This window comes from Priapulus caudatus, unplaced genomic scaffold (genome assembly GCF_000485595.1).
Source record: "Priapulus caudatus unplaced genomic scaffold, Priapulus_caudatus-5.0.1 Scaffold66, whole genome shotgun sequence".
NCBI lineage: Eukaryota > Metazoa > Priapulida > Priapulimorpha > Priapulimorphida > Priapulidae > Priapulus > Priapulus caudatus.
The window spans coordinates 187,821-215,654 of NW_014577127.1; the positions used below are offsets into that span (position 1 = coordinate 187,821).

The window sequence follows — 27,834 nt, forward strand, 5'->3', positions numbered from 1 at the left end:
GGCAGAAGGGCAGAAGGTTCGATAATGATATGACTTACTAGGCAACGTTTATGTTCAATAAAAAAAATTTTTTTTTAGGGTTAGGGTTTAGGGTTAGGTTAGCGTTTTTTTTTTTAAGTGGCCCTAGTAGCTCACTATCCTAATCTCTTCTGACACGCCCGCGCGCACAGCACACGCACACATAGCTTGTAAACCAAAAAGTATGGGTACTCACTCATATTGATTAATACCCTGTTACTGCGTTTTATAATTTTAGTCAGGGGGCAGATATCCAAAATAAGAATGACCCTAAACTTTTTGGGTAGAGGCTGGAAACGGGTAAATATCATTTCTATAATACTTGTTTCCAAGCTGACTTTTGCGCATTGTGGCGGCCATCTTGAAATCGAAAATGACCGCCAGCGAAAATGTATATTCTGAAATATCTGGACTCCCAGACGTCGTAGAGACACAATGTTGGTGGCTATACCCACATTTTCGATAGTGGAGAACCCAGTTATGACACTTAGAAAAGCATAGGATGGAGGCCATTTTGGATTTCAAGATGGCCGCTAATGAAATTGGTGTATTTTGTTTGAATAACTAAAATCCTAAATATCGTAGAGGCATAATTTTGGTGTCTTCAGTCTTCACCCACATTTTCATGACGCCATAGGTCTCATCCTGAGTGTGGACCTTGTAGCAACAGGACTTTGCGGAACATTTACGGTAATATCCCAGATAACATGCTGACGTTGGGCCAACGTTGGGCCAACGGCTGTCTTCAGCTCTTGCTAACGTTGGGCCAACGTTGGCTGCCAACGTTGATCCAACGTTGGGCCCAGCACACGCACACAGAGCTTGTAAACCAAAAAGTATGGGTACTCACTCATATTGATTAATACCCTGTTACTGCGTTTTATAATTAAATCGTTCTCTGCGCGCTGGGCAAGTAACGAAGTCGTCGATTTTGTGCTGCCACCTATCGCACCTTTATTGGCAGATTGCACTACATCTATCTAGCTATCTATCTATCTAGCTAGCTATCTATCTATCTATCCATCCATTATCCATCCTACTTATCTACCTACCTATCCACCCAACCACCTATAGTCTACCCATCCACCTATCTACCTACCCACCTACCCACCAACCTACTTACCTACCTACCTACCCATCTACTTAGACACCATCTCAACATAACTATGAAATATTACAAAAGGAGCGTTGTAAACCAAAACTTCCAAAGCATGCTTGATGTCAGAGTATGTGTGAGATGGCGGAAGAAGAAGCTAAGAACATGGCTTAATGAGATATCCTAATAAGGAGTTGTGTGACCCAAATTGTACCAGGAAAGGCATGGATGCCAGGTGCGCCCTCTACCCTCTAGTCACCAACCAAAAAGGGCTATTGTCTGGTGAAGATGTAAAGTGCAAGATACCACACAGTACCCACTTTTAATGGAGACGAACAAGAGAAGGGAGATTTCAATGCGAGGTTTGAAAGAACATAACAACAAGAAGGCTGTGTGCGCTTGTGGAACGAACACAAGCATCTAACCAACAAGATGAACAGAAATGATTCAGTTTCATATTTCGAAAGATTTCTCTCAGATCATGAATATTTGAATGATATATGAAAATGAATATGAAAATGAAAATATGAATATATGAAAAAGGAAAAAGAAAAATATAGTCAAACATAGCATACATTTTTACTGGATTGCGATGTTTTGAGGATTCTACTATGGGATGTGGTAACTTGACATTGAAAGTATTACGACATCAGTTGGCTGAAAGTCAGGGTACGGTGGGACAATGCAGGGTACGCAGCAACATATTGTATAGTACCCCGAGGTACTTTCCGATATATCTAACCGTAACCAGGGTACCCTCCGATAGTATCCTGGGGGACATAGACCCTATCAGCGGCAGTGGCGGCATCGGCATCGCCATGTTGGACTTCCTTTTCTCTCTGAATCACTTCGTGTAGTTTTTGTAGTCTCATATAGCCAAGGAATTTCACTTCCCATAGTTCATACTTGTCTTCGTCTCCATCGAATAATGGTATTCTCGCCCTGGGCCCATAACCTGTTGATTGGTGGGTCATAGTAACGAAGGTAGATTCGGGAGAGAAGGAAAGACACGCCACTACCGTTCAAGGATAGAGATGATGTCCAGATTTGGACCTATGTCATTTTCGTAAATGTGGGGGTAGCCCCTTTAAAATCGACAGGGGTGTTGTTGAGGGTGTTGTTTGTTCATTTCGACCGAGAAACATTAAGTGAGTGCCCGTTTATTTTCCACTGTAGATGGCGCCACTGTACGGGCTATACATTTATCATACAGCTAGGGTGAACCAAGAGTAAACATAAACTACACTAAGTTTACACTCTAACAATACCATGCAGGCACCTCCCTCCCATCCTCTTCTGTCCATATTCCACCACGTGACTACTGAATTTGCTAAACGCGATAGTCACACAAAATCCAACAGAAATGTGTTCACCTACACGTAGCCAAACGCTCTTATACCCTAACACTACAGTGATGCAACAATTTTTTGTCACAGAAGGAACGAATACTGCACTCACTGAAAAGAAGATATGAGACTGGAGATTAAATCGGTGAAATGTACGACGTCATCACCACATCACGCGTGTACGTGTGCCATTGTCACCATCTCCTATATAATGCATTGGACAATATAGTTACTAATGTTGCGCGTTGTCAGATTAATTATACACGCATGGACTTGTCGTATAAATGTTACCAGAGTGTGATAAACACAGCATTAAGCGCAGATCATTCGTTGGGCAGCAGGAGGGCCTGATCAAGAGAACGGTAAACTGTATATTTAAGACGCAGCATCAAGCATACATGACTGGGCGAAACCTTCGACCAACATGTTGTTTCTTCATCACCGACAACACATTTAATTACAAGAGAGACAACAACAAATCTGGGGTATATGTGCAAGCTGGTGGGATGTAAAGCAGACATTGGTGCGGACACGACGACAGCGCTGCCGATATACCTATGTATGTACGATCGGCGGATGAGGAGGGAGCCGGAAATTGCCTGAACGAGCCCTCTTTACATGCTGAGAAGAGGTATAACGAACAAGTTCAACCACATGTCATCGACAGCTCGGGAGAGCGAGAGAGAGAGAGAGAGAGAGAGAGAGAGAGAGAGAAAGAGAGAAAGAGCGAGAGAGAAGAGGAGAACGAGTGAGACGAGAGAGAGAGAGATAGAAGAGGAGAGAGATGAGAGAGAGAGAGAGAGAGAGAGAGAGAGAGAGAAAGAGGTGACACGAGATAAGAAACAGCCAGAACCACGGTAAAAACAAGGAAAACCAGACTAGAGAAGGATCAGTAAAGAAATCGATTGCATTTTCGTTATAAATAAGAACGTTGAATATACTATTTAATAAAATTCTGTTAGGCGCACCGCACGGCGTCTATCAGATCGGGTTTGAGTAGCGTAGCGTGCCACGTTTGATTTGTGAATGAGTACAATTTTATATTAACGACCGACTGTCAGAGACATGTATCGAAATTATTAATAACGAATCGAATTATTAATAATGTATCGAAATTATTAATATCGAAATTAGTAAAGCACGCACACACGCACGCACAGTCACACATGCACGCGCGTACGTAAGCACGCATGCATCCGGGCGCGCTTACGGGCACACATATTCATTTAATAACAAAAAATACATCCGGGTGGGGTTGGTTAAATAGCAGATTCGGATATCGCGACAGTATCGATATAATCAGATAACATAACATAACATAAACGTAAGGTAAATCACAGTCCATCCTGCCTATTAACCAGTCAGGTAATTTGGAATTCTAGAGAGCGGCCAGCGGCGCATTGTTGACGAAAATTATTATAAAACTTGGTTTTAAAATCTGGGTTGCATGATTAAAAATTCATAAAAGAAATAAAATACGTTCACATCGTAGCAATATAACTTTTCGTCTATCAATGCCAATTCTCTAACTATTTCACCGCCGTAAGGGGGCAACAGCACTGGGACGCAGACTGCCGGAAACAGCCATTACATGTCTTACCTATACTAAGCAGAAATTATCTGATGCTATTTATTCGTGAATGGGAGATTACGCATTTTCCATACAATAACACCTATCAGACTTAATAAACTTACGTCCTATCTATAGCATCCACGGATACACACAACTGCCAGCAATGAAAAAAAAGAACAACAATTCAAGCCACCAACTCATGAGTATATATTTTATAACTAATAATAAAAGCGCAATTGATATATTTCGTAAGAGATCACAATACAGTATTTGATATATCAAACCCGGAGACATAAACTAAACAAATTTAGGAGAGAGAGGACCATAGATTCTACAAACAGGGTATCAGCAAGGCTTCTAGGCTTCTTTCCCTGCCAAAAATAACATTTCCAGCATTCAGATATCATTTCCAAAACATTTTTAAAGCTTTTTAAAAATCTTGAAATCGGGCTAATAATTCATCAATTAGAAAAACTTAAAACTAATGATACTCTGTCAAAATGTTTAATCTTAAATTCAATCTGGGGGACGAGGAGGTTGCAGCCCCCTGCCTCCGGTCCCACATTTCTAATATTTCCTATGCGAGCAAAAATCTTAACGAAACACTGAAAAGACTACACCACATGTAGAGTATCATTAAGTCTAAAAAGACTGTTTCGTGGAACCTGTTCAATTTTATCACCTTCGAGAGGCAGTTACATTAATTGTAATTGTTAAAGGCTCGAATGTTAACCATCCCAACATTATTCAACCCCAAACATGAGTCGTGAAGCAAATACCACGTGTTCTGTTCGCTAGTAAAACGCATTACTCCGAGAAATACCTCGTATACTAGTCAGGCAAGCACAGTTTGCCTGTTTTCAAAGAAAAGCAACTAATAAAAAAATAATGTAATCGAAAGGCCGTTTACAACAAGTTATATATTTACAGTTCATATAGCTTATCACAGCTGTGCTTAAACTTTTCACTGGAACACTATTATAAACAAGCGTACGTCTTTGTTTATCACTCTTTGTACACAACGACCAACACACACGCGAGCACGTTGTAGCTATCCGATCACTGGTCCAGCCATATCTTCATCAAATAAAATTTACAACTAGCCAACGTGTAATTATATCTTTGGACGCCAACTTTTTTTCGCGTGATACAACAATATATGTGAGGTCAATGCTTCGCAGGCTCACTTCTACGCAATTCTTCTACTGCACAAAAACAGTTAACAGCAGGACCAGTAGCCACGCATACACACCATGCGCAACAAGGAATCGTTCAAAAACATCTATTAATCTCAGTAATGACAGTATTCATAAACACCAATGAACTTTGAACAACCGAATTTTGAAAATAGAGAGAGATGGGGAGAAAAAGACAACAAGATAGAGAGAAAAAGAAAGATAGATAGATAGAGATATACAGAGAGCAGAGAGGGATGAGAGAGAGAGGGGAAGAGGAAGGAGAGAGAAAGAGAGAGGGGGGAGGGGGTCCGTAGCTAACTAATTTTCCCAGGTGTGGGAGGGTAAATCCACGTGCAGCGTTGTGGTCTGGGCAGTTGACCATGGACAGTTCACCATTGGCTATTGTCCATATAATGCTATATACATTGGTCCTGGGACAATTGTCCCCTCCCTCACCTCCGCTAGCTACGGGCTTGTTATCGCGTACTCGTAGTTTGGACAAGTTTATCAAAAATATAAAATGCACCAACTAGACGCCGGTCATTCAAAGTGTTGAAGCATACGGCATTACGGGTATTATCTTCACACGGTATTAGCTACGGCATCATCTTCTAACAGAAATAAACGAACGTCACAGTGAAAACCCAACAAGGTCAGCATACTCTGCCATCTGAACCACTCTTATTCATATATGCTCCGAGCTTCAACCTGTATCTTAACGTTCATCATGTATCGTACATATATCACAGTATAACTTGATCTATTATTGCAGAAGAGTTTGCGTGCACACGCGTGTGCACAGTTTACAATATAATAAGTATAACGTCTTACTTGACAATAACAGGAACGCTCATGGAATTGTGCCCAGGCTGAACACGGATGTCAATTTCCCCCGGGCGTAGAGGGAGGATGCCGCTATGTGGCAACACTAGTCACTTCGTACACTTCCGTCATTCTACAGTCTGACTCTGTGATACTTCCATGCTAGACATGGCCTTATTTCCCTAACCCTAACCCCCACCCCCCAGCACGCCCCCATCGGCACCCTCCCTTTACGCCCGGGGGAAATTGACACCGGGCTGAACACACTAACAACTGCTGCCCTCTAGCTACAAGCAAAAACTATTCATCATCATGATGCGATCATATGATATAATATACATATATATATATATATATATATATATATATATATATATATATATATATATATATATATATATATTATTTGATGATTATTATGATCATGATGATGATATGATCATGATCATATGCACGTAGCATGACTGATTAACAACAATGAGTTTTCACACATGTCAAAAGTAAAGAGTTACACATTTTCAGGAGTCTTAATGGCTGTAAGATGGTCACATGTGGGCTAAGTTAAACAGACAACAACACAGTAAAAGCGATTGCAAATTTCAACCTTATAAGGCCACAGTGATTTACAAAACAAACTGCCTGCTGACCAATTAAAATTAATATCAACTCATCATACTGAGTTAGTTACACAATTATTGACCAGATAATAGCTGCGGGCATATAGATTGTTTTCGATTTAAAAACATCAAAAATACTCAACGGTTCCATACATCAAAAAATTTAGTACAAATGCACACATAATTGACAAACATGCATAAAAACCATAAAAAACTCCCCCCACTTTGGTACACTATTGGACACATGCTACTAGTAGGTGTAAGGTCCAGTGAGGTCTGTATTAGATCGGTTTTTCTTCTTCTTGTTGACCAGCAAGCGTTGCATAGGGAGTGCCTCGAGTCGCACGGGTTTCCTCGGTAGGTCTAGTGTAGAAATGTTGCCAGCTCCTCCTGCTGAGCTCTGCGGGCCGTTACCTATCGTACCATTAGTCCAGTCGTTAGTGACAGGGAAGTTCGTCTCTCTATGTGCTGCAGAAGCATGAAGAGAATGCATCAAAATCGTTTAAAAACACACACTTTGTGCCTGTTTTGACCGTGAATGTCAATACAGATACAAAGAAATTTTATCACCTTTCGTTGTTGCTCTTAATATTTTAATTCTAAAAACCAACAAAATATGGGTCTTATCAGGGGTTAATAATGACAAATTTGTCATCATTAACCCCTGGTATTAATAATGATACTAAGACATAGGACCATGTACGCACATCCTGATTTCTAGCGTCATCTGTTACGACCATGGTAATGAGCCACTGTGTCACCTCAGAATATAGATGGTAAGACTACACAACAGAAAAGATAACCTATTGCAACGTGCAGGCTACTTATGTAACGTGGCCAACGTATACACGATCAGCGATGTTTTCCTGAGCAAACGAACAACCCAGCAAGAACCATTATGTCATGAGAATATACATAATAGCAGGAGCGTATAATGACAAATATATTTGTCATTTTTGTCATTTTTGTCATATTTGTCAATTTGTCATTGTTATAATATTATTTGTCATTACCTGATAATAGGAGTGCGCAACACACATGATAACCTATAGCAACCCAAACACATGAGGATCATAATGTCAACTGAAATGTTGGTTTATATACTCACGTATGTTTCGGCCAGATAGAGAGTCCCGGCCATACACTTGCGTGAGGTCTCGCTTTGGTTTGAAATAGTCATTTGCGAACACCTCATTTTTGCTTGATTCCAGTTTCTATAAAAAAAAATCACATTTGAAACTAAAAGATAAAACAATGAGACCTCTTCATTTTGACGCATTGCTCGTGATTTCATTTTTCATCGCAACAAATACTGCTATTATCACAATAATATTATCAGGAGCACAGTATAACAGATTATCGGTTACAAGGCACCCTGAGGGCAGTGTGATAGTGGCACTGTCGGGCAGCATAATAATATATTGCATACAGTATTGATTCGGCCAGTCAAATTATAATCTATATTACCTGGATAAAACCTGTCAGTTGATCTGTCACGTTACTAAATAACGCACTCAACGAGACTTCCTAAATCTTCATTAAAAGTGAGTACATTAATTTAAAACGTCATTTAGCAAACGACGTGTGAGAATTACCTGATAGTAGCTGTCTTCACCCGGGTCACTAATGGAACCGTTGCTATGGTGATAGCCATGCAAGCTTGTCACAGAGACCTTGCCGCCTGGCATCACCCCTGCAAAAGCGAGAGCTGCAGTCAGCCAACCAAGCAAAACTCACTAAAGATCTATGTAACCAGCTATTACCAGCTTTATTTTGATCACGTCGTATTCAATGCTGGAAACAGTATAACAGAGCGAATCACAAGCATACGTATGGAATATTCTGTATATATATATAAAATGTATTTTGATAATTCCAGCAACTACAAGTCACCATGCGACTCCACATGACTGAAGCTGACCTTGACGGCGTTATAGAGATCACACGCACGCACGCGCGCGCATGTATATATCCAACAAGTCTTCATAAGTGAATGGTAATTGGGAAAGGAAAGACTGGTAACAACGGGTGGCCCAATAAGGTGTTTTTGCCATGTGCAAATGAGTGTGCGTGCATGAGAAACAGCAGCGAATGGATCGAAATAAAACCACAATGTGTTTAGGCTATTGTGTAGAAATATAGGTCATTTATGGACCCAGCACCGTTTCTTGACAAAAAGAAAGCTAGTACATCCGGTACTCCCTCCACAACGCAGGCGTCTCACGCAGTACTTTGTTATGCGTTCACATGCTCGTAAACCCAGAGTATGAAAACCATACCAGTGGTTAAGGCAATATATATATATATATATATATATATTATATATATATATACATATTGAGCACTGGATGATGAGAGTGAACGCCGGCCAAGAGTTGGAAAAAATACGAGCAGCAGCAACAAACTAGAATCTGTCGTGGATTTCAGAACCTACATCAATATTACAGATGTGATAGAATGATAGATATACTGGGATATAATTTGCTACGCACACTGATATAATTACCTACATTCCTACCTGATTGTAGACATCCCTAACTAACCTCTCATCTTCCTGTCTCTGATGCATATTATTCCACTCTTACATGCATGTAACCAACCACCCAGATCGATAGATCAAACCATCCATCAAACCATGCATCCATCAAACCATCCATATATCCATCTAACCATCCACCCAGATCGATTCATCTACCAACCCATCCATTCATCTGCCCCCCCCCATCCAGTTATTCAACTATCCACCTACCCAGCAACCCACCCACCCAAACCCATACACCCACCCACCCATAGCAAATCCAGCCATCCATCCATCTATCCATCCGTCCGCCGGTCCATTTATCTATCCATTCATCCATTCACCCATCCACCCATCCATCCATACGTATAATTATACAATTATACGTTTTTACATACAAGCGTACGCGCACACGAGCACGCACACGAGCACACGCACGCATGCATACTGAGCTGTTGTTAATAAAGGAATAATAGGTACATTGATTATGCAATGTTGACGAATGCTAGAGTAACTGGCACCTTTTGTAGTCAATAAGTACATTACCTTATAGCCAAACGCGTATTAGTTTGTCCAATATCACTGCTAATTACTAAGAAATGTCTAATTGAAATCCGAAGTCCAAAAAGTTGTTTACAGTTTCAAACCGCTGCCGGCGAAGCGGGTGTGATACAGATTTATAGTGCACCGGACATTTTCGCACGCATGCTCGGCCGTACGCAATGCTATCATCAGTGATTTCGTAAACATGGACGCTCGTGATAAGGCACTTTTTGTCAGGGCTGTCCACGTGCGTCCGTGATTAGTACGTGTGTTTTACTCTATTTCCATGTTTAGTCCGTGGCCGTGCATGGTTACACCGCTGACACTTCCGTTTCATCTGGCATCCAAAACATACGGGCCGCACAGATGTTTACGTCATCGCTTGACTCCTGGATGACATTTACGGCACGTAAATGATACGTTGATACATATCAACAACCGATTTGAAGTCTTGTTTGTAATGTAACCAGCAGTGATATTGGACAATCTAATACGCGTTTGGCTATAAGGTAATGTACTTATTAACTACACAAGGTGCCAGTTACTGTAGCATTCGTCAACATTGCATAATCAATGGACCTATTATTCCTTTAAGCTGACTTGCATGAGTGGCGGGCGGTGTTATATGAATAGTTTTTTTAGTTATTGGCCAGCATACTTACTGTTCCAAGGTTCTGTGATGGGAGTGAAATCCACATGCAAATATAAAATCGGACAACATGGGTCAACAAGCAGTGCCAAAAAGCTTTCCATGAGTCATGAGTATAGAAGCAGTTTAAAAATCAGCTTTGCAAACAAATTTAGAGAAAAGCAGCTAAGGTGAGTGCAAGCTTTCATCACACAGCAGTTATCATGTCATCATTTTTCCGGTTTTAACAGTTTTACTAAATGAGATGGATATTTGAACCAATAACATCGTGGGGCAATCACACAAATACACAGGACAGACACAGAAACGTCGCAGCAGGTGTCAGACCACCCAGGAAAAAATCCCAGATGGAGGGGAAGAGAAAAATACAAATATATAGATACATATATAATACATAGATACATATATAAACGCAACATAATATAATTCACATGACATATGTGACAACTGGTTACACTATGTATGTCGAGTGGAAAACAAAATTCCTCATTATAACATTCATTATTACAACTTATAAAACCACAACTCAATAATTCATCGGCCTATAAAATTCTACGAAGTATCTACGGTTTACACAACATGCATTACTGAATCACCAGAGGTACACCACGATAATACTCACGATTGCCTATCATTAGATACACACGAAAGTGGCAAGGCAGGCATAACAAGAAAATGAGAAATAGCATTTAGATTCCGTCTGTTGAGATTGATCTACCTCAGTCGTCAGATGACAGTTGCCATGGTACAGGCAACTGCTGCCATCATTAATAATAGCATGTTACACAGACCCTTTCAAGTACAACTGAGTCTGCCTAATTGAGTATGAACGTTATAACGAACTGTGCAGTATAAGTTGCTTGTAGAATAAAACAATTAATACAATTCCAATTAATAATGATGTTATTAAGCATATTAATACAAAAACAACTACGAAATTGTAGGTTGGGTGAAGGCTAGCATGGAAATTTTAATAGGAAATATGGATTGTTCAAAAGCTGGTGCTTTTAGCGAATCAATAGCATGCAGACTCAACATGGTACGTAACCAAGCAACCAGGACACGCACAACGTCTGCTAGACATGCTATAGTTGCAGAGCTGTTACGCTGTGGAGAACATTAGATCCACACATCCACTCTTACCTGGCTCATCATTTCATCAATACATCGACCTTATCTGCTAGTGAAATATGAAGACGGAGCTTGTTGTTTACACTGATTATTTTTACATTGTTTTCGACCGCTTACCTGCGGGTGGCAGGTTTGTCCTCTCGATGATGAGGTCGGGGAGCCTCCAGCGCTGAGCATCCTCATCCCACACGCACTCCTGCTTCACCTTGTCCAGGTTACTGTAGTTGCAGTCTCGTCGAAGGCACGGTTGAACCTGAACGCAAGCAGAGACGCTGTTTAGTAAATTTTCAACCTACACAAGATACAGCTGCCTCCCCCCACCCCCGAATCTTCGATCGCTGCAACTTCTAGGAGACTATCACAACCTCGACTTATAGATTAGGCTGATTAACCTAACTTGAGATTATCAGATAATCGACACCACCCAGAGGTATCAGTTTTGTGTACGAGCTTCTTGCCTCCAAGACATATTTTATATCCTGGTAATACCCTCAACAAGATTAACATTGCGTTCACGTCTGCATTATAGCTGTTATGCCGACACGTACATTTGTACGTGCAGTGCAAAAACATTGATTTTATTTTTTCGTGGGCAAATCGTTTGCTCATGCTATAGCAACGCGTACTGGAAGCTAACGATTTAAAATGCACAAGCAGATTCTGTCAATCATCGGTGGGTGGGGTTCTGGCCCAATCTAAGAGTGAGTGCAGGTACCTAAATGCAAAGCCCTGTCCCTTTAAGCATTGTCAAAAAATTTCCATACTTACCATTATCTTAGACCATATTCTCCCCAATTCTAAAGCAACCAAACATGATTAAGCAACCTTATCGTTTGAATATTTTCTGCATGACCTCATCACAACCTACTCTCCACCCACTCTAGCACCTTAGGATTCCCAACATTTTTATTCTAGAACAAGCAACTTCAAAACGCTTCACATACACGTAAAATGCTACAATACCCTTGAATCTAGAATGAAGGCTCTCACCTTATCCAGCAGCTGTTGCAGCAGCTTGATCTGTTGATCCTGCCTTCGTATCGTGTCGAGGTAGTCTGTCCTGTCAAACTCAAACTCGCTTTGCAAGTCCTTGACCTCTGACTCGACATTACGAAGCTGGAACCAGGGAGAACGCGTTCAGTGTGGCGCATCAATGATGCATTATCGAGTCAAATAGACGAGAATTATCTCATGATAGTGAAGTGACATTAACTATGGCAACCTGTAATCTTTATGCATTTGACATTTTAAAATGTGCTCATTTTTTCGTCACACACCGACTGTATCTTCTACACAATTAGGTTGAGGGGGTCTCACATCCATTGGTCGTCCTCACAACACCCGCTCAAAAAAAAAGTCCATACTCAGTGACATATGATATGATCATATACCTTTTTCTTGAGTCGGTCGACCATGTCAGATTTTGCCTTTAGCTCATCTTGCATAGAGTCATAGACATTCATCATGATTCCATCATCATCCATCTTCTGAATCGTGTCTGTACAGTTGAGACAAATACACTTTCACGACCAATATAATTATATTTTATGTCAAAAAAATGCAAAATACTCGAATATAATAGGATATAATTTTGTGAGTTTTATTACCACGTATATTGCTAGGTGATAGGAATTTGTATCGATATTGTCACATGAAGATGTTTCTACCACACCTGCTAGCTTCTGTCTCTTCTTTTCCGCAACCAATTTCTTCTTTTTCCGCTTTTCCTTTAATTCAACATCATTGGCTCTCTCTCCTCCTACCATGATGTTTTGAAGTTCTTGTAACCTGTGCAGAGTCCAAACGTATTTCATTGACTCAACAGCACAGCTTCTGTTCTCTTCTGCAGGCCTCTATATTAACCTTCACGCATGCGCAATGCATTCAACTTAATCACAGTAAACAAAATTGAAGATAAAACGAAATACAATATAAATTAAAACATATCCTCATGCACAGGGGAATTTTAAACGTAATAAAAGCCTTTTGCAAGTATAGGCGACAGCAAAAATAGCAGAAAAAATTTCGTCTGTTTTGTTGAAATTAATCTTCCTGCACTTTATTTAAGTGATGTAAAATCAGTATCATGTTGTACGTGTCATATGTAATAGGTACCAATTAAGTGCTGACTGATTGTGCATGCATGTTTGTCAGTGCAGAGCTATTCTTGTCACTTAGTACTGTTAAAACAGTAGTCTGATGCAACCAAATTGGCATCAACAGCAGATTTGGAAGATTTTGCTTGCTTCTAGGTTACATATGTTTGGTATCAGTTTCAAGGCCATCAAATTTATTAATACAACAATAAGCATAAGAGCAACGGAACAGTGAAATATGCCTAGCAAATATGCAAATAAATGTGGACTACCTTTCTAGGGCATCACTTTGGTCTCTGATCGCAGACAGTGTGCTAGAGTGGTAACCACCAGCCAAACTGCAAAACATAGCACGTCTCTTTATGAGAGCGAGTCTGGCACGAAATACTCGGGGTATAAAGCCTCGCCGGCATGCTTAATTTCATAAAAGAAACACCACACGATGGATTCTTCATAATAAAATACCCTACCCTACATCAAAGCTTTCATCATGGCACCACCCCACGTTCACATCACATCACTGAGTGGGTAAATGACAAGAAAAAATACACCTGTGTTGGTTATTATAAGAGTTAATATGAGTTGTACTCGATCAGGGAGACCTAAACGTTTAGTATCACATGAACCCACTTCGAAAGTAACCAATTTATCTGGCTAAATATTTGGTTCCACACACGATCTGGCCCTGTATTCCCATGAATACCAACCTTCAATAATTATAAGCAATTAAATTATCCTGTTTTACGTTTAAATCCTTTTTTTAATCCTTTAATTTATAAATGGATCATGCGTATTTCGATGGTGTACACTCTGAGTAAGACTTCCGCTGCTTTTGCTTTCAGTTAGCTAACACCTGCCACTGCATACACTCGAGGGTCACCTGTCTATATATTTCTCTCCGTAGCTCATAATCAGCCAATAATCCTACATAGGTCTAGCAGGTGGGAAGGCCAGACACGCAGACTGTGAAAGGTCAAGTTGCAAAAGAACGCCTTCATAAAATCAGGCGAAACATACACAAGTTATGGAGAAATGACCTTCAGGCTCCTCCTCATTATGAGGCAGCACAGGGTGTCTGAATACCGTTGTCCGATTCGCTAGTTTCTGCTACCCCCACTAACACTACTCTTGGCAAACTTTCTCTCCATTCTTGCTCTACGGACACTATGCACTACACGACCCAACTACATGGACAGGCTAGGTTTAGCTCATCATTTGATTCTCTGAGTGTGCATGCATGCGTACATGTGTGCGTGTCTGTGCGTGTGAGTGCCTAGCTGTGCATGTGAGCGTGTGCACGTATGTCAACAGATTTCCTTCTAACACTATCAATCACGAATCATTTCCTAACATATAACACCCCTCTACCCCTTTCGCCCGGGCAATGTGTATTTTATGAGCTAGTTTGATATAAAAGGCATATACTTTTTATATCGAATAACTTTGGCAATAGTTGCTTCATCCTGTGCTTGATCATGCAGTGCTTCTATCGGAGTGAATTACACAAGAATTTTAGCCAGGACATGACAAACTAACTACGTGCATACATCGAAACGAAGTAACTAAAAGCAAGTACGATAACAGTGCAATCTAAATCGTAAAATGTCATTTAGTGAAGCAGTCTAATGTTTGTGGAGGAGTTTGTGCATGGGTTCCTGCAGTGGTATCAACCCTGGCACCAGTCTACGTTTCCACCTACATAGTGGTATAAATGCTAACCACAGAACGGCTCTCACAGTGGCACCTGAAGTGGTGTTAAGTGAAGGACACGGGCACCCCCCACATGAGCATGCACAGTGATATTACCACCAGCGGTACCCGTATTGGCACTCTCACTGATACCATCAGTGATGCCATAAGTACAACAATATTTGTACTTTCAGTATAAAAGTGACCAGTATGTACTGATAGCACAACAAACTTATTATGACTTTTGCATACAAAAATTTCGTTCTGGCCTAATGACATATGCGATTGCAAAAAAACGAAAACAAAAGTTACCTGCAACATACATGCGGGCATATTATAATTGTTTAATATTCCATCAATTTTTCAAATTCAACTTATATAAAGAGGTGAATAATGACAGACCTATCATTATCCACCCCTGCTTACATGCAACAAACAACCGTAGACAATTAAACCTTTTGACTATATTTACTGCTCTCATGTCGACATACTGATAAACGTTTAACCTACACAGCTGTATATGACACATGCTAGTACGGAATTTTAAAAGCACTGCAAACAATTTAAATTCGATTTAGATGGACTTTTGTTTTCCCCAAGAAAATGAGCAAAAAACCTCTCTCAGATTTAGACTTACACACGCACCTTTCAAAACGCATTGCTATAACGAGTGGATCGACGACAGAAACCCCATCATTCACTCGAGCTGCACTCACCTCTTCACGACAATCTTCTCACCGAGTCCATCCTGCGCCGTCGCCTCTACCTGTTCTGCTGTAAGGATGATGAAGCCATTTACGACCGATTACCGCGTCAAGCAAGCACATAGAATCCTAATTCCTTCTCCACGTATACATCCGACTGACCGGCGTGAACATTTAATTACGTGCTTTCACCGCCTAGGTAATAGAGGACGCGCGGCCAGCCGATTGATTTAACACGACAGACGGTAAATAATTAATTCTACCTCAGCTTTCCTTTAATGAAACCTGAGCTAAAAGCGTCACATCTGGAAACTGTCCGTGAATCTCATTGAAAGCCAAACAGTGTGAGTGTATAATCCTACAGTGGGTAATTCCTCGCAATAGTTAATGCTAAGAACGCAACGTCGTAAACACGAATAGCCAAACTGGCAACTACATGAAAACAGCAGGAGTATCTAGTTAATTTTAGGAATTTTTTGGTACTCGTCAGTGCGTGCTGGCAACTTGATGTGCAACACTTAATGATTACGTACGTTCGCTCTTATACTTGTCTTTAACTAGAGAGATCTTGTCATCGTACTGCTTCCTCAGTTTCTCTATGTCCTCATGTAGCCTAACGTTGCTCTTCTGCTCTTTTTCGTACTTGACACGCATGTCTGACATCTTGTCTTCATACTCCTGTAAAGCACGATGGGGCGTGTATGAGTTGCAGAGACGTGGATGGAATGCAGCAAGGGCCAGATTGTGAATGCGCTGTGACTCTTACCACCTCAACAGATGTTTGTCTTCAGTTTTTCTGAAGAGGTTTAATATTATCTCAAGTTTTTACAATGACAGTAGTACCAGAAGATCATCAATAGCAACATCTAACTGATATTCCATCCTGCTTCAACATAAAGGGCTGCCTAAACTACAACTAACCAGAGACACATAGAAAAATAATCTCTATCATGCAACTCTAGTGACTAGTAATCACGAACAAAACTGCAGTACTATAAATAACTAAATACAGTATATATAGTGGGCGATGCAACAGAACATACAACTGCTGTAAACTCTAGCACAGTACATGTAAAATGAAGACATAATGATAACATGGAGAAGGTTATTTTTACCCAGCACGAATTTCGGTGATATATATATGGATGCATACACTTATAATGCCATATTATTATCTCATCTCTGTATTGCTCTGGCAGATCTGGATCGAGGAACAACTCACCTCCTGAAGTCTCTCCTTCTCTCTCTGTATATCTTGTGAGTGATCAGCTGACTGATCTGCAATGTACATGATGCCAAAGCGCAGGTGCTCAATGTAGCATATTAACGCAACAACATTGCACCTACTATAACGTACAGCTAGGGTCATAGAGTACAGCTGTAGAAAAAAACAAGGATGATAACAATTGTCACCATATAAACGTGATATAGCTGTAGCTTTATATTTTATTGCTCACAAATTATTGCTCACAAATCAGAGCAAATCAGAATAACTCATGACAATAATAAATAAGCATGACTCACTGCAGCTATTATTCGCACTACTGAAGCCAATTATCACATAGGTAATTACATGCCAAATCAGTGGCAGGCAGTTATGAAAGCAGGCAGCACGTGGTGCAAGGCACGGAGTGACCGACAGCCTACTACTAGCCATCAACAGACGTCGGTCAGTAGGTTGCTCGTTGCTGAGCTTCACATATGCCTTCATAGATACAGTCAAACCTATGTAGTAGTGTCAGTCGAAAGAAATGCCAAAAATGACCGGTATAGATAGGCACTGAATCTATAGAGGAGTATGGATGGAGGAGGAGGAGAAAGAGGAAGTGGAGGAGGAGAAGGAGGAGGTGGAGGAGGAGAAGGATGAAGTGGAGGAGGAGGATTATATAGAGAGAGACACAGTATAACTTCCACACGAGAAAAACGGGACAAGTATCGTTTATAGACAGTTGTCGCTGCTATAATTGGGGGTTTCACTGTATAACTGCCACTCAAGGAAAAAACGTGAAAAGTTTCTGTTATAGACGGGTGCTTTGTCTAGAGAGGGGGTTTCACTGTATAACTGCTACACAAGGAAGAAAGGTAAAGTGACCCTTCCGGACAGACGTCTGTTCTATAGAGGTGGTTTCAGTGTATAACTGCATGCCACTCAAGAAAAAAAGGAAAAGTGTCATTTACAGACAGAAGTCCATTACATAGAGATGGTATATATCACCATATATATCTGCACTCAAGAAAACCCCCTGAAAGTGTGCTTTATGGACAGGCGTTCGATATACAGAGAGACTGTCGACTTCGACCTTCAAGGCCAGATTTAGACAAAGCGAGGTCCTAAGCTAAGGGAAGCAAACTTTTGTAAATATTACTAAATAATGATATTTTTTTAATACTTGGGTTTAATGTTAATTGTTGTTAATTAGGTTAAATCATCACTTATATCATCAATTATAGTTATAGTGTAACAAATGAAAAACAAACGATTTTGAGAGGTGCCTTCAGACTGTGAGCCCCTTATGCTGTAGCTTGTTTAGCTTATGCGTAAATCTGGCCATGTCGATCGTAGCGTGACTCGCTCACCGATGGGCAGTGGCGCTTGACCGGTCAGCATGGCCTTCAGCTTCTCGATCTCCTCCTGGTACTGCCGCAGCAGCGCGTCCTTCGGATCCTCGTTGATCTTCGGCTTGTTCTTGATGTTCTTGGCGCGGTTGGCGTAGCGCAGCGTGCTCAGCGTCTCCTCGTAGTTGTTGTCGGCCGGCGACAGACACGCGATCATGAGCGTCTTCGTGTTGCCACCTGCGACGACGACGTTGTACGCGCGGCATATAACACACGTACACGTGCACGCACGCACGCACGCACGCACGCACGCACGCACGCACGCACGCACGCACGCACGCACGCACGCACGCACGCACGCACGCACGCACACACACACACACACACACATACACACACATACACACACATAAGTGACGTAAACAGCTTATAGACACATACGCACGCACGCATGAACGCATACACACATAATACACACACACACATACACACACAACGCACATATACTTATGCAGACACACACACATATGCACATACACGCACGTGCACACACACGCACGCACGCACGCACACACACACATACACATAAGTGACGTGAACAACATATAGACACATACACATGCACGCATGAAAGCATACACACATATACACATACACATACATTGTACAGAAATTCTGACCCCACAGTATGCAGATGTAGGAGGCCTAATACATACACAAATAGACAAATACATACGAGAGACTTGAACAGCATATCAGCAATTGGAACAGCAAAAGGAATTGTGTACACATACGCACGCACGCACGCACGCACGCACGCACGCACGCACGCACGCACGCACACACACACGTATATTGTACAGATATCTTGACACAGCAGTATGCATACTTAAGAGGCTTAATGCTTGAGAAGACTTGGCCGACTGAAGAGAGACTTCCAATAATCGTGAACAGACGTGAAACCGAGTGAAACCGTAAGATAGAGAATGCTCGCACTCCACAGACGCTAGAGATAACGACTCACCGAGGGAATCCTGAAGCAGACGAGTCAATTTGGAATCCCTGTAGGGTATATGAGTAGCTTTGCCATCCACGAGTGAAGATATGACATTTCCAAGTGCCGACAGTGATAGGTTAATCTTCGTCGCTTCTTTCAATCGTTCCCCAGTAGCACCTGCAACAGTAACTACCTGTTGAGCATATCTATCACTCACTTGTCATTTCTCACTTGTTATTTGTCAAGCCATTTAAAACCCTGCATACAAACGACACTGTCATCGTTGCGAGAAGATAACGTCTCAGCACTCTCAATTGTGACATAACGTGTGACTCAGTCATCTCATGTCTAGGCAAGCTGCATTTATTTGTATTTTACTTTTTCACTAAAAGTTTTACAACATTACAACATAAAGTCCGGGTACTTTCTTTTACAGTGGACAGAAAGATAATTGTCATCATACACACATATGATTCGTAATAGCCATATGATATGATCAGGATAACATATCATAGCTTCCCAACCATACAGCTATTTGAGCTTGCATAACCACTCACATATACAATATAAATATTTAGTATCTCTAACCTATATCTCCATATTATATATAACCATATATAACCATGTATATATAACCATAATCTCTAACCTATGCTAGGATGCCGAACGGCTAGCATGCCCTAGTTAGATTTGCCACCCACCTATGCTAGACCTCCTACACCTTCTACACTTCCCCAGTAATAGCCTTACTAACCCTGACCTAGCCTAAAAAGCACATTGATCATCGATATTGCACGCACGCTCATGCTCACCTGTCTTCGCCTGTCTTTCGCTTCCGGCCAGGTCGACGAGGTTCAATTTGGCAGCACGGATGTGCTCCTCATCGTTCGCATCCGTCGTCACCATCTCGAGGTTGATCGCGAAGATGGCGTGCGATCGCGACGAGTCGGCGTTCATAAGCGTAGAACCGGTAGACCTGTTCTTCCAGCCCTGCTGCATCACCTTCTCGCACTCCCGCACATTGTGCACCGGATGCATGGTGAGACCTGCCACGCGAGAGCAGGAGGATCACTGATTATATTAATCGGACATCGATTCGAGGCGTGATCACGTTCTAACAGCGACTGCTCGTATTACTAGCAGTGTAGCATTGTACTAGTTATTTGAGTGGATAAATGCCCCGCATCACGTACTCATCTTCTACTCATATAACCTCACTGCACGCATCCACTTTATACTTGTGCCTTGCACATAACCACTCTGCCAGAATGTGGTCCGTTCTATAGACATATATGAGAAGATCACAAATGGGCAAACTACATTGCCTATGGTCTAGTATTTCCACCATGTACTTACATGCTCAGCTTGTGTTCCCATACACTTCGTACATGCATACTTAACACTGTGTACTCACCTTGAATATATATATATATATCTATCTATCTATATATCTATCTATCTATATATATATATATATATTATCTTATATAATAATATAAATTATCAAAAGAGTAGGATAATACACAAAAGTACACACCCGATTACCCGAGCTTTTTACCTCTCGATTTTTCACAAAATTGCCGACGCAATCTAAAGAAGCAAGTGATACGTTCTAGCACTATTATACCACTAATCACATCACTTCATGGACTCGAATATTCCTTACATATACTTGCTAGCGTATGCTGAAACTAATCTGCACGAGGCTGAATCGGCCAGACGATTAGCGCGCTAGTTTTGTGATCCTTGTTTAGCGCATTATTAGAAGCTATCGGAGCGAATATTTTACAACGACGTTTCCAAATCATCGTGCCCCACAGGTTGAGAGACAATCTAAGATTCGAAATTTGATCCTCGTGAAGCCCACCCTGCGAGACAGCGCTCAGTTATGTGACCGCAACACAAGAAATCGACATACTATCTTACATAATAATAATACATAATAAACAAATTCTCTGTAGTTAGTTTGCACGTAAGTATACATACGCCACCGCAGGTAGCAAGTACTTAAATCCCCTATCGGCACAGATTCTGGAAACCGTCCTTGCTAAATATTGGCGCACCGATACTCTAATAAGTCTACAACAGCTCGCAACATAGTCGGCCCATTTTATGCGTAAAATTTATCAATTAAGCTCGGCAGATAGATTTACAGCAAACGCTAGCAAATATAGTAACCGAATATCAATACCCATAAGGTGAGTGGAAATCTAGGTGTCATAAAGAGCTAAGGAACGTATACACTTGCTTCTTATTGGCGTGGCAAATTTTATAGAGAAAAATCGTTAAAAATGCGAACGGCTGTAACTCTTGTGTTTATTATCGTACCTTCTATAAATTCCCTAGATAGATAATAATACCTCCGCCACGTGTACCCACCTGGAATGTGTATAATAATTAATATATATATATATATTATAGTATTATATAATATATACTACCCTGCCACTGTGACCCACCGGAATATATCTACTTCTGCGCATGTGAACCAACCTTGTTACCTCCGCAGGGGCTGGCGGGGTTATGTTTCAACGGCTGTTGTTGAGTGTTGTTTGTGTGTTGTGGGTTGTTAGCAAACATGCAGGGCCGTTTCATTCACTTCCGCTAGGGATGCGGCTGTGTAGACTAAAATGCAAAGACAAACAAGCAACCACAGGCTAGGGCAACCAGCATCCCTCCCCCCCCCACCTGCACGCCGCACGATAATACCGATACCAATTAATTAATAAAAAAATTCACATTGAGAAGAAATTCAGGCTGCCTTGCGGAGTCCTGTGCTCTTGAGTGCTCTAGTTTATATATACCTCTGCCAGTGTACCCAATTGGAAATATATTCACCGTGCCCAGTGTACCCACTCTTGACATAATATTACACTTCTGCTCACTTGTACCTTCAACCTTGATCATAATAATTTATACTCTCTGCTCGTGTCGTGAGCACTTTGTACTACATGCCTCTGCCGCGTGTACCCACGCTATGTAGTACATTCGCCTCTGCCGCGTGTACCCACCTGTACGTAATTGGCCCTGTCCGCGTGTACCCACTTGTACGTAATGTCCGCCGGTGTACCCACCTTGTACGATCATGCCCTGCCGCTGTACCCACCTCGTAACTACCTCTCTGCGCGTGACCCACCTTGTAACGACATTCGCTGCCCGTGTACCCACCTTGCTACTACGTGCCTCGCCGGCGTGTACCACCCTTGTACACATGCCCTGCGCGTTACCCCTTGTACGTAATGCCCCGCGTGTACCCACCTGTACGCTTTACATGCCCTCTGCCGCGTTACCCACTTGTATATACAGCGCCTTCTGCAGCCTGTGCCACTTGTACTATTATCCCCTGTCACTGTGCCAACCTATGAAATCATATATACTTCTGAACGCGTGTAACTCACCGTGCATATATTTATGTACTTCTGCCACTTGTCCGTCGCCTTGAACGACATACCAGTGCCGCGTTTGTGCCCACTCTTGTAGTAATGCCCGGCAGTCAGGATGCACCTTGATGTCGACTTGTTCTTCGGTCCTTTGCCGGCAGACTCGAATCTCCTTCCGATGTAGATCTCCAGGAGCTGAGGCGTGCACGAGAACATTTGGTGTTCATCCGCCCGACGACATGTCCTTGTCGAAGTAGTGCTCGATACGCTGCGCGTATGACGCCGCGTTGCGATCCGCCGCTCCTCGCGCGTCCACTCATCGTGAACAGACTTGCCGCAGCCCGTCCTGCACCGTGACGCGAACACGGCCATTGTATGCCTCCAGTCACGTTCTAACAAGAGAAGGCGCAGAGCGTGAGACGGCGAGTGTGGGGAAGGGGCATGGGGATGGTATTAGATTGTGTGATTGGACGCGTGCACGCGACGCCAGGGGGGAGGTGGGGATGACTATTAGACGAGTGTGCGACGCTGGACGCGTGCACGCGACAACCGCTGGGAAGGGGTATTAGAGGTGCACGCCCGGGAGGGTGGGGTGGTTCGGTGGGGGCGAGGGGTATTAAGAGGGAGACGCTGGACCATAGTCATCAACGCGGGGGGGGGGGAGGTATAAGGGCGACGCTGGACGCGTGCACGCGACCCCCAAGGTTTTTTGGCGTCTGCTCGTGCGGGGGGGGGTATAGAGTGTGCAACGCCCGGTAAGTGGAGGGTGGTGTGTGTGGGGGGGGTATAGAGTGTTGAGACTGACGACCACATGCACGCTGACATTGAGACGTGCACCTGCGATGCTGGGGGGCAGTATTAGAGAGTAGCGTTACGTGTCGTGTCTTTAGATTGCTCGCAGAAAACATAACGCCCTTAAACTAAAACGAATAGTATAATATAAATCTAAATAATAATAGATACTCTAATATTATATCTAAATATAATATAAGTTTATATAATTATAATATATAATTATAAATAATAATCGTAACCTAAAAGAGTCGTGTCCGTGCTACAGATTCTTATTCGCTCATCTACACAATGTTCAATTTACTTCAATATTATTGCCGGTAATTTATCCCTGTAAGTGATCTCGTTACAATCCACTAGTCATATTGGAAAAAGGCACATACCCTACCGTTCGGACGAGTTCCCTATATAGTGCCTTTGTTTACAACACGCTGCGCCATAGCAAAAGAGCTAGCACCTCAGATTTAAATACTACCACATTCCGTCAGGTGCATTAATTTATAAGTACTCGTTTGAAACAGAAAGAGGGACCTTGGAGTCCGCAAGTTTCAACAATCTTATCCATTAGAGAGACTAGAGTAAAAGACAAGAGAGAGAGAGACGAGGATGAGAGAGAGAGAGAGAGAGAGAGAGAGAAGAGAAGAGACAGAGAGAGAGAGAGAGAGAGAGAGAGAGAGAGAGAGAGAGAGAGAGAGCGTGTGTGTGTGAGAGAGTAGGGGGGAGGATGTCGAATTTCATCAGTAGAGATATATGTGCATAGGGACAATAACCCTATACACGCCAGCAATATCCGGCAACAGCAGAGCGAAGCAACGCGATTAGTAGATTGCAGACTGAAATGGGTGCTGGAGCCTAGAACGCACAACTTCATGATGGACGCTGCGAGCAGGTATGAGGTGTTATTGATTAATTGGCGCGAAAATTCATTCAACGCCGGAGATGATTCGACTTTTCTGCCTGGGTAGTTGGCGCGCGAAGATACGCGCGCACGGATGCACAAACTACCCGTGCGGAATCTCTGCATTTTTAACCCTAATAGTAATATGTCCTGCCTTGACGCACTGCGCTGTATTAATTAGGAACGCTTTTGCCTGGTCACTCATCTCTGCAAGCCATGCCTTGACCTGAGGTAATTTCCGTTGGCTCGGCACTGACCGCGGCTTACCATTAGCCCCGCGCTGTTCCAGACAGTTTTTTGCTTTAGTCTGACCTCAACGTTTCGCCACCGTTTCATGCTTATCATAATGCCGCCAACACTGTTACGAAGAAGGGGAGATGCAATAATATCGAGCATGCTTAATGCACGGTTGCCATTGACAGCGCACGGTGTATTACAGCTAGTTGTCACTGCCACTCCAGCGTCTATGCCTTGCTATTGTGAATCAACATCGATAACAACCACGCGGTGACGCAGGCACCACATAGCAAAAGCATGTAAAACGCTCCGAGCAGGCAGGATACATGATGCTTCGAAGCTCGTTACAGAAATAATGGTGAATCATGAGCAGCGTACGTCAGTAAACACTGCACTAACTATAGTCATAACGACCCCCACCCCCAATTCTATATAGAACCGACTATAGCTACGACACTGTAGATGTATAGCTGCGACACGGGGTTTCAACGATAACGAGGGTGACTTTCGCAAAAGACGTCACATTGACAAAGTGTACGCGACGACCAGCGCCAGGCAGCGATGCCTCAAGTGCCTCAAGTGCCTCGAGTGCCTCGATGCCTCGAGTGCCTCACCTCGACTAGCGGGAAGCCGATGTCACTGTAGATCTGTTCGGTGGTCGAGTCCGTGAAGTACGCCGCGTCGAAGGTGAACTTCTTCGGCGGCGCGGTCTTGTCATTGGGGTTCGTGATCACGCAACTCACGGCGTCCATCTCTAGCACCACCTATGAAAGGCAAGAGGGAAAAGTAGACAGGACATGCAGTGACTCGGATACGGACACGTATATGCGTCACTGCCAGTTAAGTGCAGCAGGCCGAAAATACTGACCCACTATCGGATGTTATTTCTAGAGAAAGACATTATCTTTTAAGACAATATCACAATATCATTTCTAATGACGAGCTTACCTTGCATTTCAGTTTCTTCTCGCGATCGTTCATGGGCCGTGCCCTCACGATCACCTGCACAGTCTCACCCGTCGACATGGCTCTGGAACGAGAACAGACAAACGCATCCTCGAATAAGGTGCTAATACCGAAATGTACGTTAGTTTATAATGCACAAAACCTAATGAAAGAGCAATATTCATTATGCTTGTTCAGAAAAAATTTAAGTCATTGACAATCACACGCAAACGCAGAGAATGCGTATAAAATCCTTGCGTCATTTTATCGGTAATCGTTTTGAAATTTGAATTTTGAGCCTAGAGGAAAACGATTAATGCAATAACCACGTAAAACGTCACTGCGAACTAGCTATCTATGCTTGTGGTAACATTAGGTAAGGGTTGATAATAAAGCATGAGAAACCAACGTAATATTTGTTGAAGCTGCTATATTTGATAGTAAATTATGATTTACCAACTGAATAATCGAGCAATAGTAACGTAACATATAGTAAGATAAACATGCGTATTATTGAATTCCACATACATACATGCGTACAGCTCATAGGGTCTATGTCCACCAGGGTACCGCCGGAACGTACCCTGGGTACGGTCCGGTACACCGGAACGTACCCTGGTCACTATTTGATATGGTCAGGAGTCTATCAATAATTTGATATTGATAGACTCCTGATATGGTTAGGATTAGGATTAGGGTTAGGGTTAAGGTTAGGGTTAGGGTTAGGGTTAGGGTTAGGGAGTAGGCGTAGGCGACTCCCTAGACTTGTTAGTGGAGTAGGCGAGATACGGTGCGGCATATTAGATAGTACCAGGGTACGTTCCGGTATATCGAACCGTACCCAGGGTACGTTCCGGCAGTACCCCGGGGGACATAGACCGCCTCAGCAACTTTACATACATGCATACTACATTGAATCCTACGACGCATAACGCCCATAAACGCGCATTCATTATACATACATACACACGCTGCATATATACACACAGGCACTGCATGTTTACATGAACACGAGTACTCACAAAGGACCATCAGATGTGCCGATGGATTAGGCAGCACATAACGGGACAGCCGATGCTGCCGAATGACACGCCTGCTGGGACAGTATACAGCACGTTGCCGCTGCTGCTGCTGCTGCTGCTGCTGCTGCTGCTGCTGCTGCTGCTGCTGCGATAGGGCTGCGATAGGGGCGCGCGGGCGGGATTTTCTACTGCGGGCGAATATCGAGCTGCATGGTCTCAGCAAACAATTCTACGCGATATCCATAATACATCCAATAAACAGTGGCATTTCATCTCACGCACATCTCTGTACACAAACACACACACAAGCACGCACTTGCACGTACGAACACACAGACACTTGGAGCGTTTCAATAAAATATAATGCTAAATAAATACGAAATCTATTTACTACCATGCAAAGTCTTAATGTTTCTCTACTCTCTTTCACCTATTATTGCGGATAATTTCCTGTAAATGCCGTCCAAATGCTCATCTACAACACACGCTGGCCGCCGCACGCTAGCTGCTGCACACTGACACATAAATATATAAAAATATATGCGCATACGCAGTCACACGCAGTCACACGCACGCACACACACACACAGGCACGTACAAGTACGTACGCACGCACGCACGCACGCACGCACGCACGCACGCACGCACGCACGCACGCACGCACACACGCACTGTCACACTCACCGTGGATTCTGGTTGTCAGTAGATAGAGTAGATCGAGGGGCAACCAATCGCTCAGACACGAGAGCTGCGTACTATCATTTATATCCGTGATCGCACTTCAGCATTTAGCAGCGAGGATGGCTTCATCAAACAGTGTGGCAATTTTTTTAAAGGATGGACGGGGTATTGTAGGTCCTACTAAAGAATTTGTGTGTGTGTGCGCGCGCGCGTGTGTGTGTGTATGTGTGTGTGTGTGTGTGTGTGTGTGTGTGTGTGTGTGTCTCTCTCTCTCTCTCTCTCTCTCTCTCTCTCTCGTCGTACGTACGTACGTACGTACGTACGTACGTACGTACGTACGTACGTA

The 27,834-nt window shown here is 42.6% G+C and overlaps 1 protein-coding gene across 1 annotated transcript in view; it reads right to left on the bottom strand.

The window, feature by feature from the left end:
- Nucleotides 1–6,454: 6,454 nt before the first annotated feature.
- The window catches only part of LOC106821251 (kinesin-like protein KIF17), a 43,445-nt gene continuing 22,065 nt past the window's right edge, over nt 6,455–27,834 (bottom strand). The window contains exons 2-21 of the mRNA XM_014825974.1: nt 25,789–25,870; nt 25,455–25,604; nt 23,249–23,305; nt 22,985–23,108; nt 20,346–20,579; nt 19,561–19,710; nt 18,558–18,773; nt 17,203–17,258; nt 16,514–16,658; nt 15,993–16,050; nt 13,860–13,925; nt 13,164–13,279; nt 12,883–12,989; nt 12,482–12,607; nt 11,609–11,744; nt 10,983–10,988; nt 10,374–10,385; nt 8,246–8,343; nt 7,759–7,864; nt 6,455–7,118 (exon numbers count right to left, since the gene is read on the bottom strand). Coding sequence (XP_014681460.1) covers nt 6,901–7,118; nt 7,759–7,864; nt 8,246–8,343; nt 10,374–10,385; nt 10,983–10,988; nt 11,609–11,744; nt 12,482–12,607; nt 12,883–12,989; nt 13,164–13,279; nt 13,860–13,925; nt 15,993–16,050; nt 16,514–16,658; nt 17,203–17,258; nt 18,558–18,773; nt 19,561–19,710; nt 20,346–20,579; nt 22,985–23,108; nt 23,249–23,305; nt 25,455–25,604; nt 25,789–25,866 — 2,259 coding nt within the window. The 5' untranslated portion in view covers nt 25,867–25,870 and the 3' untranslated portion in view covers nt 6,455–6,900. The remainder of the gene's footprint in view (nt 7,119–7,758; nt 7,865–8,245; nt 8,344–10,373; nt 10,386–10,982; nt 10,989–11,608; nt 11,745–12,481; nt 12,608–12,882; nt 12,990–13,163; nt 13,280–13,859; nt 13,926–15,992; nt 16,051–16,513; nt 16,659–17,202; nt 17,259–18,557; nt 18,774–19,560; nt 19,711–20,345; nt 20,580–22,984; nt 23,109–23,248; nt 23,306–25,454; nt 25,605–25,788; nt 25,871–27,834) is intronic.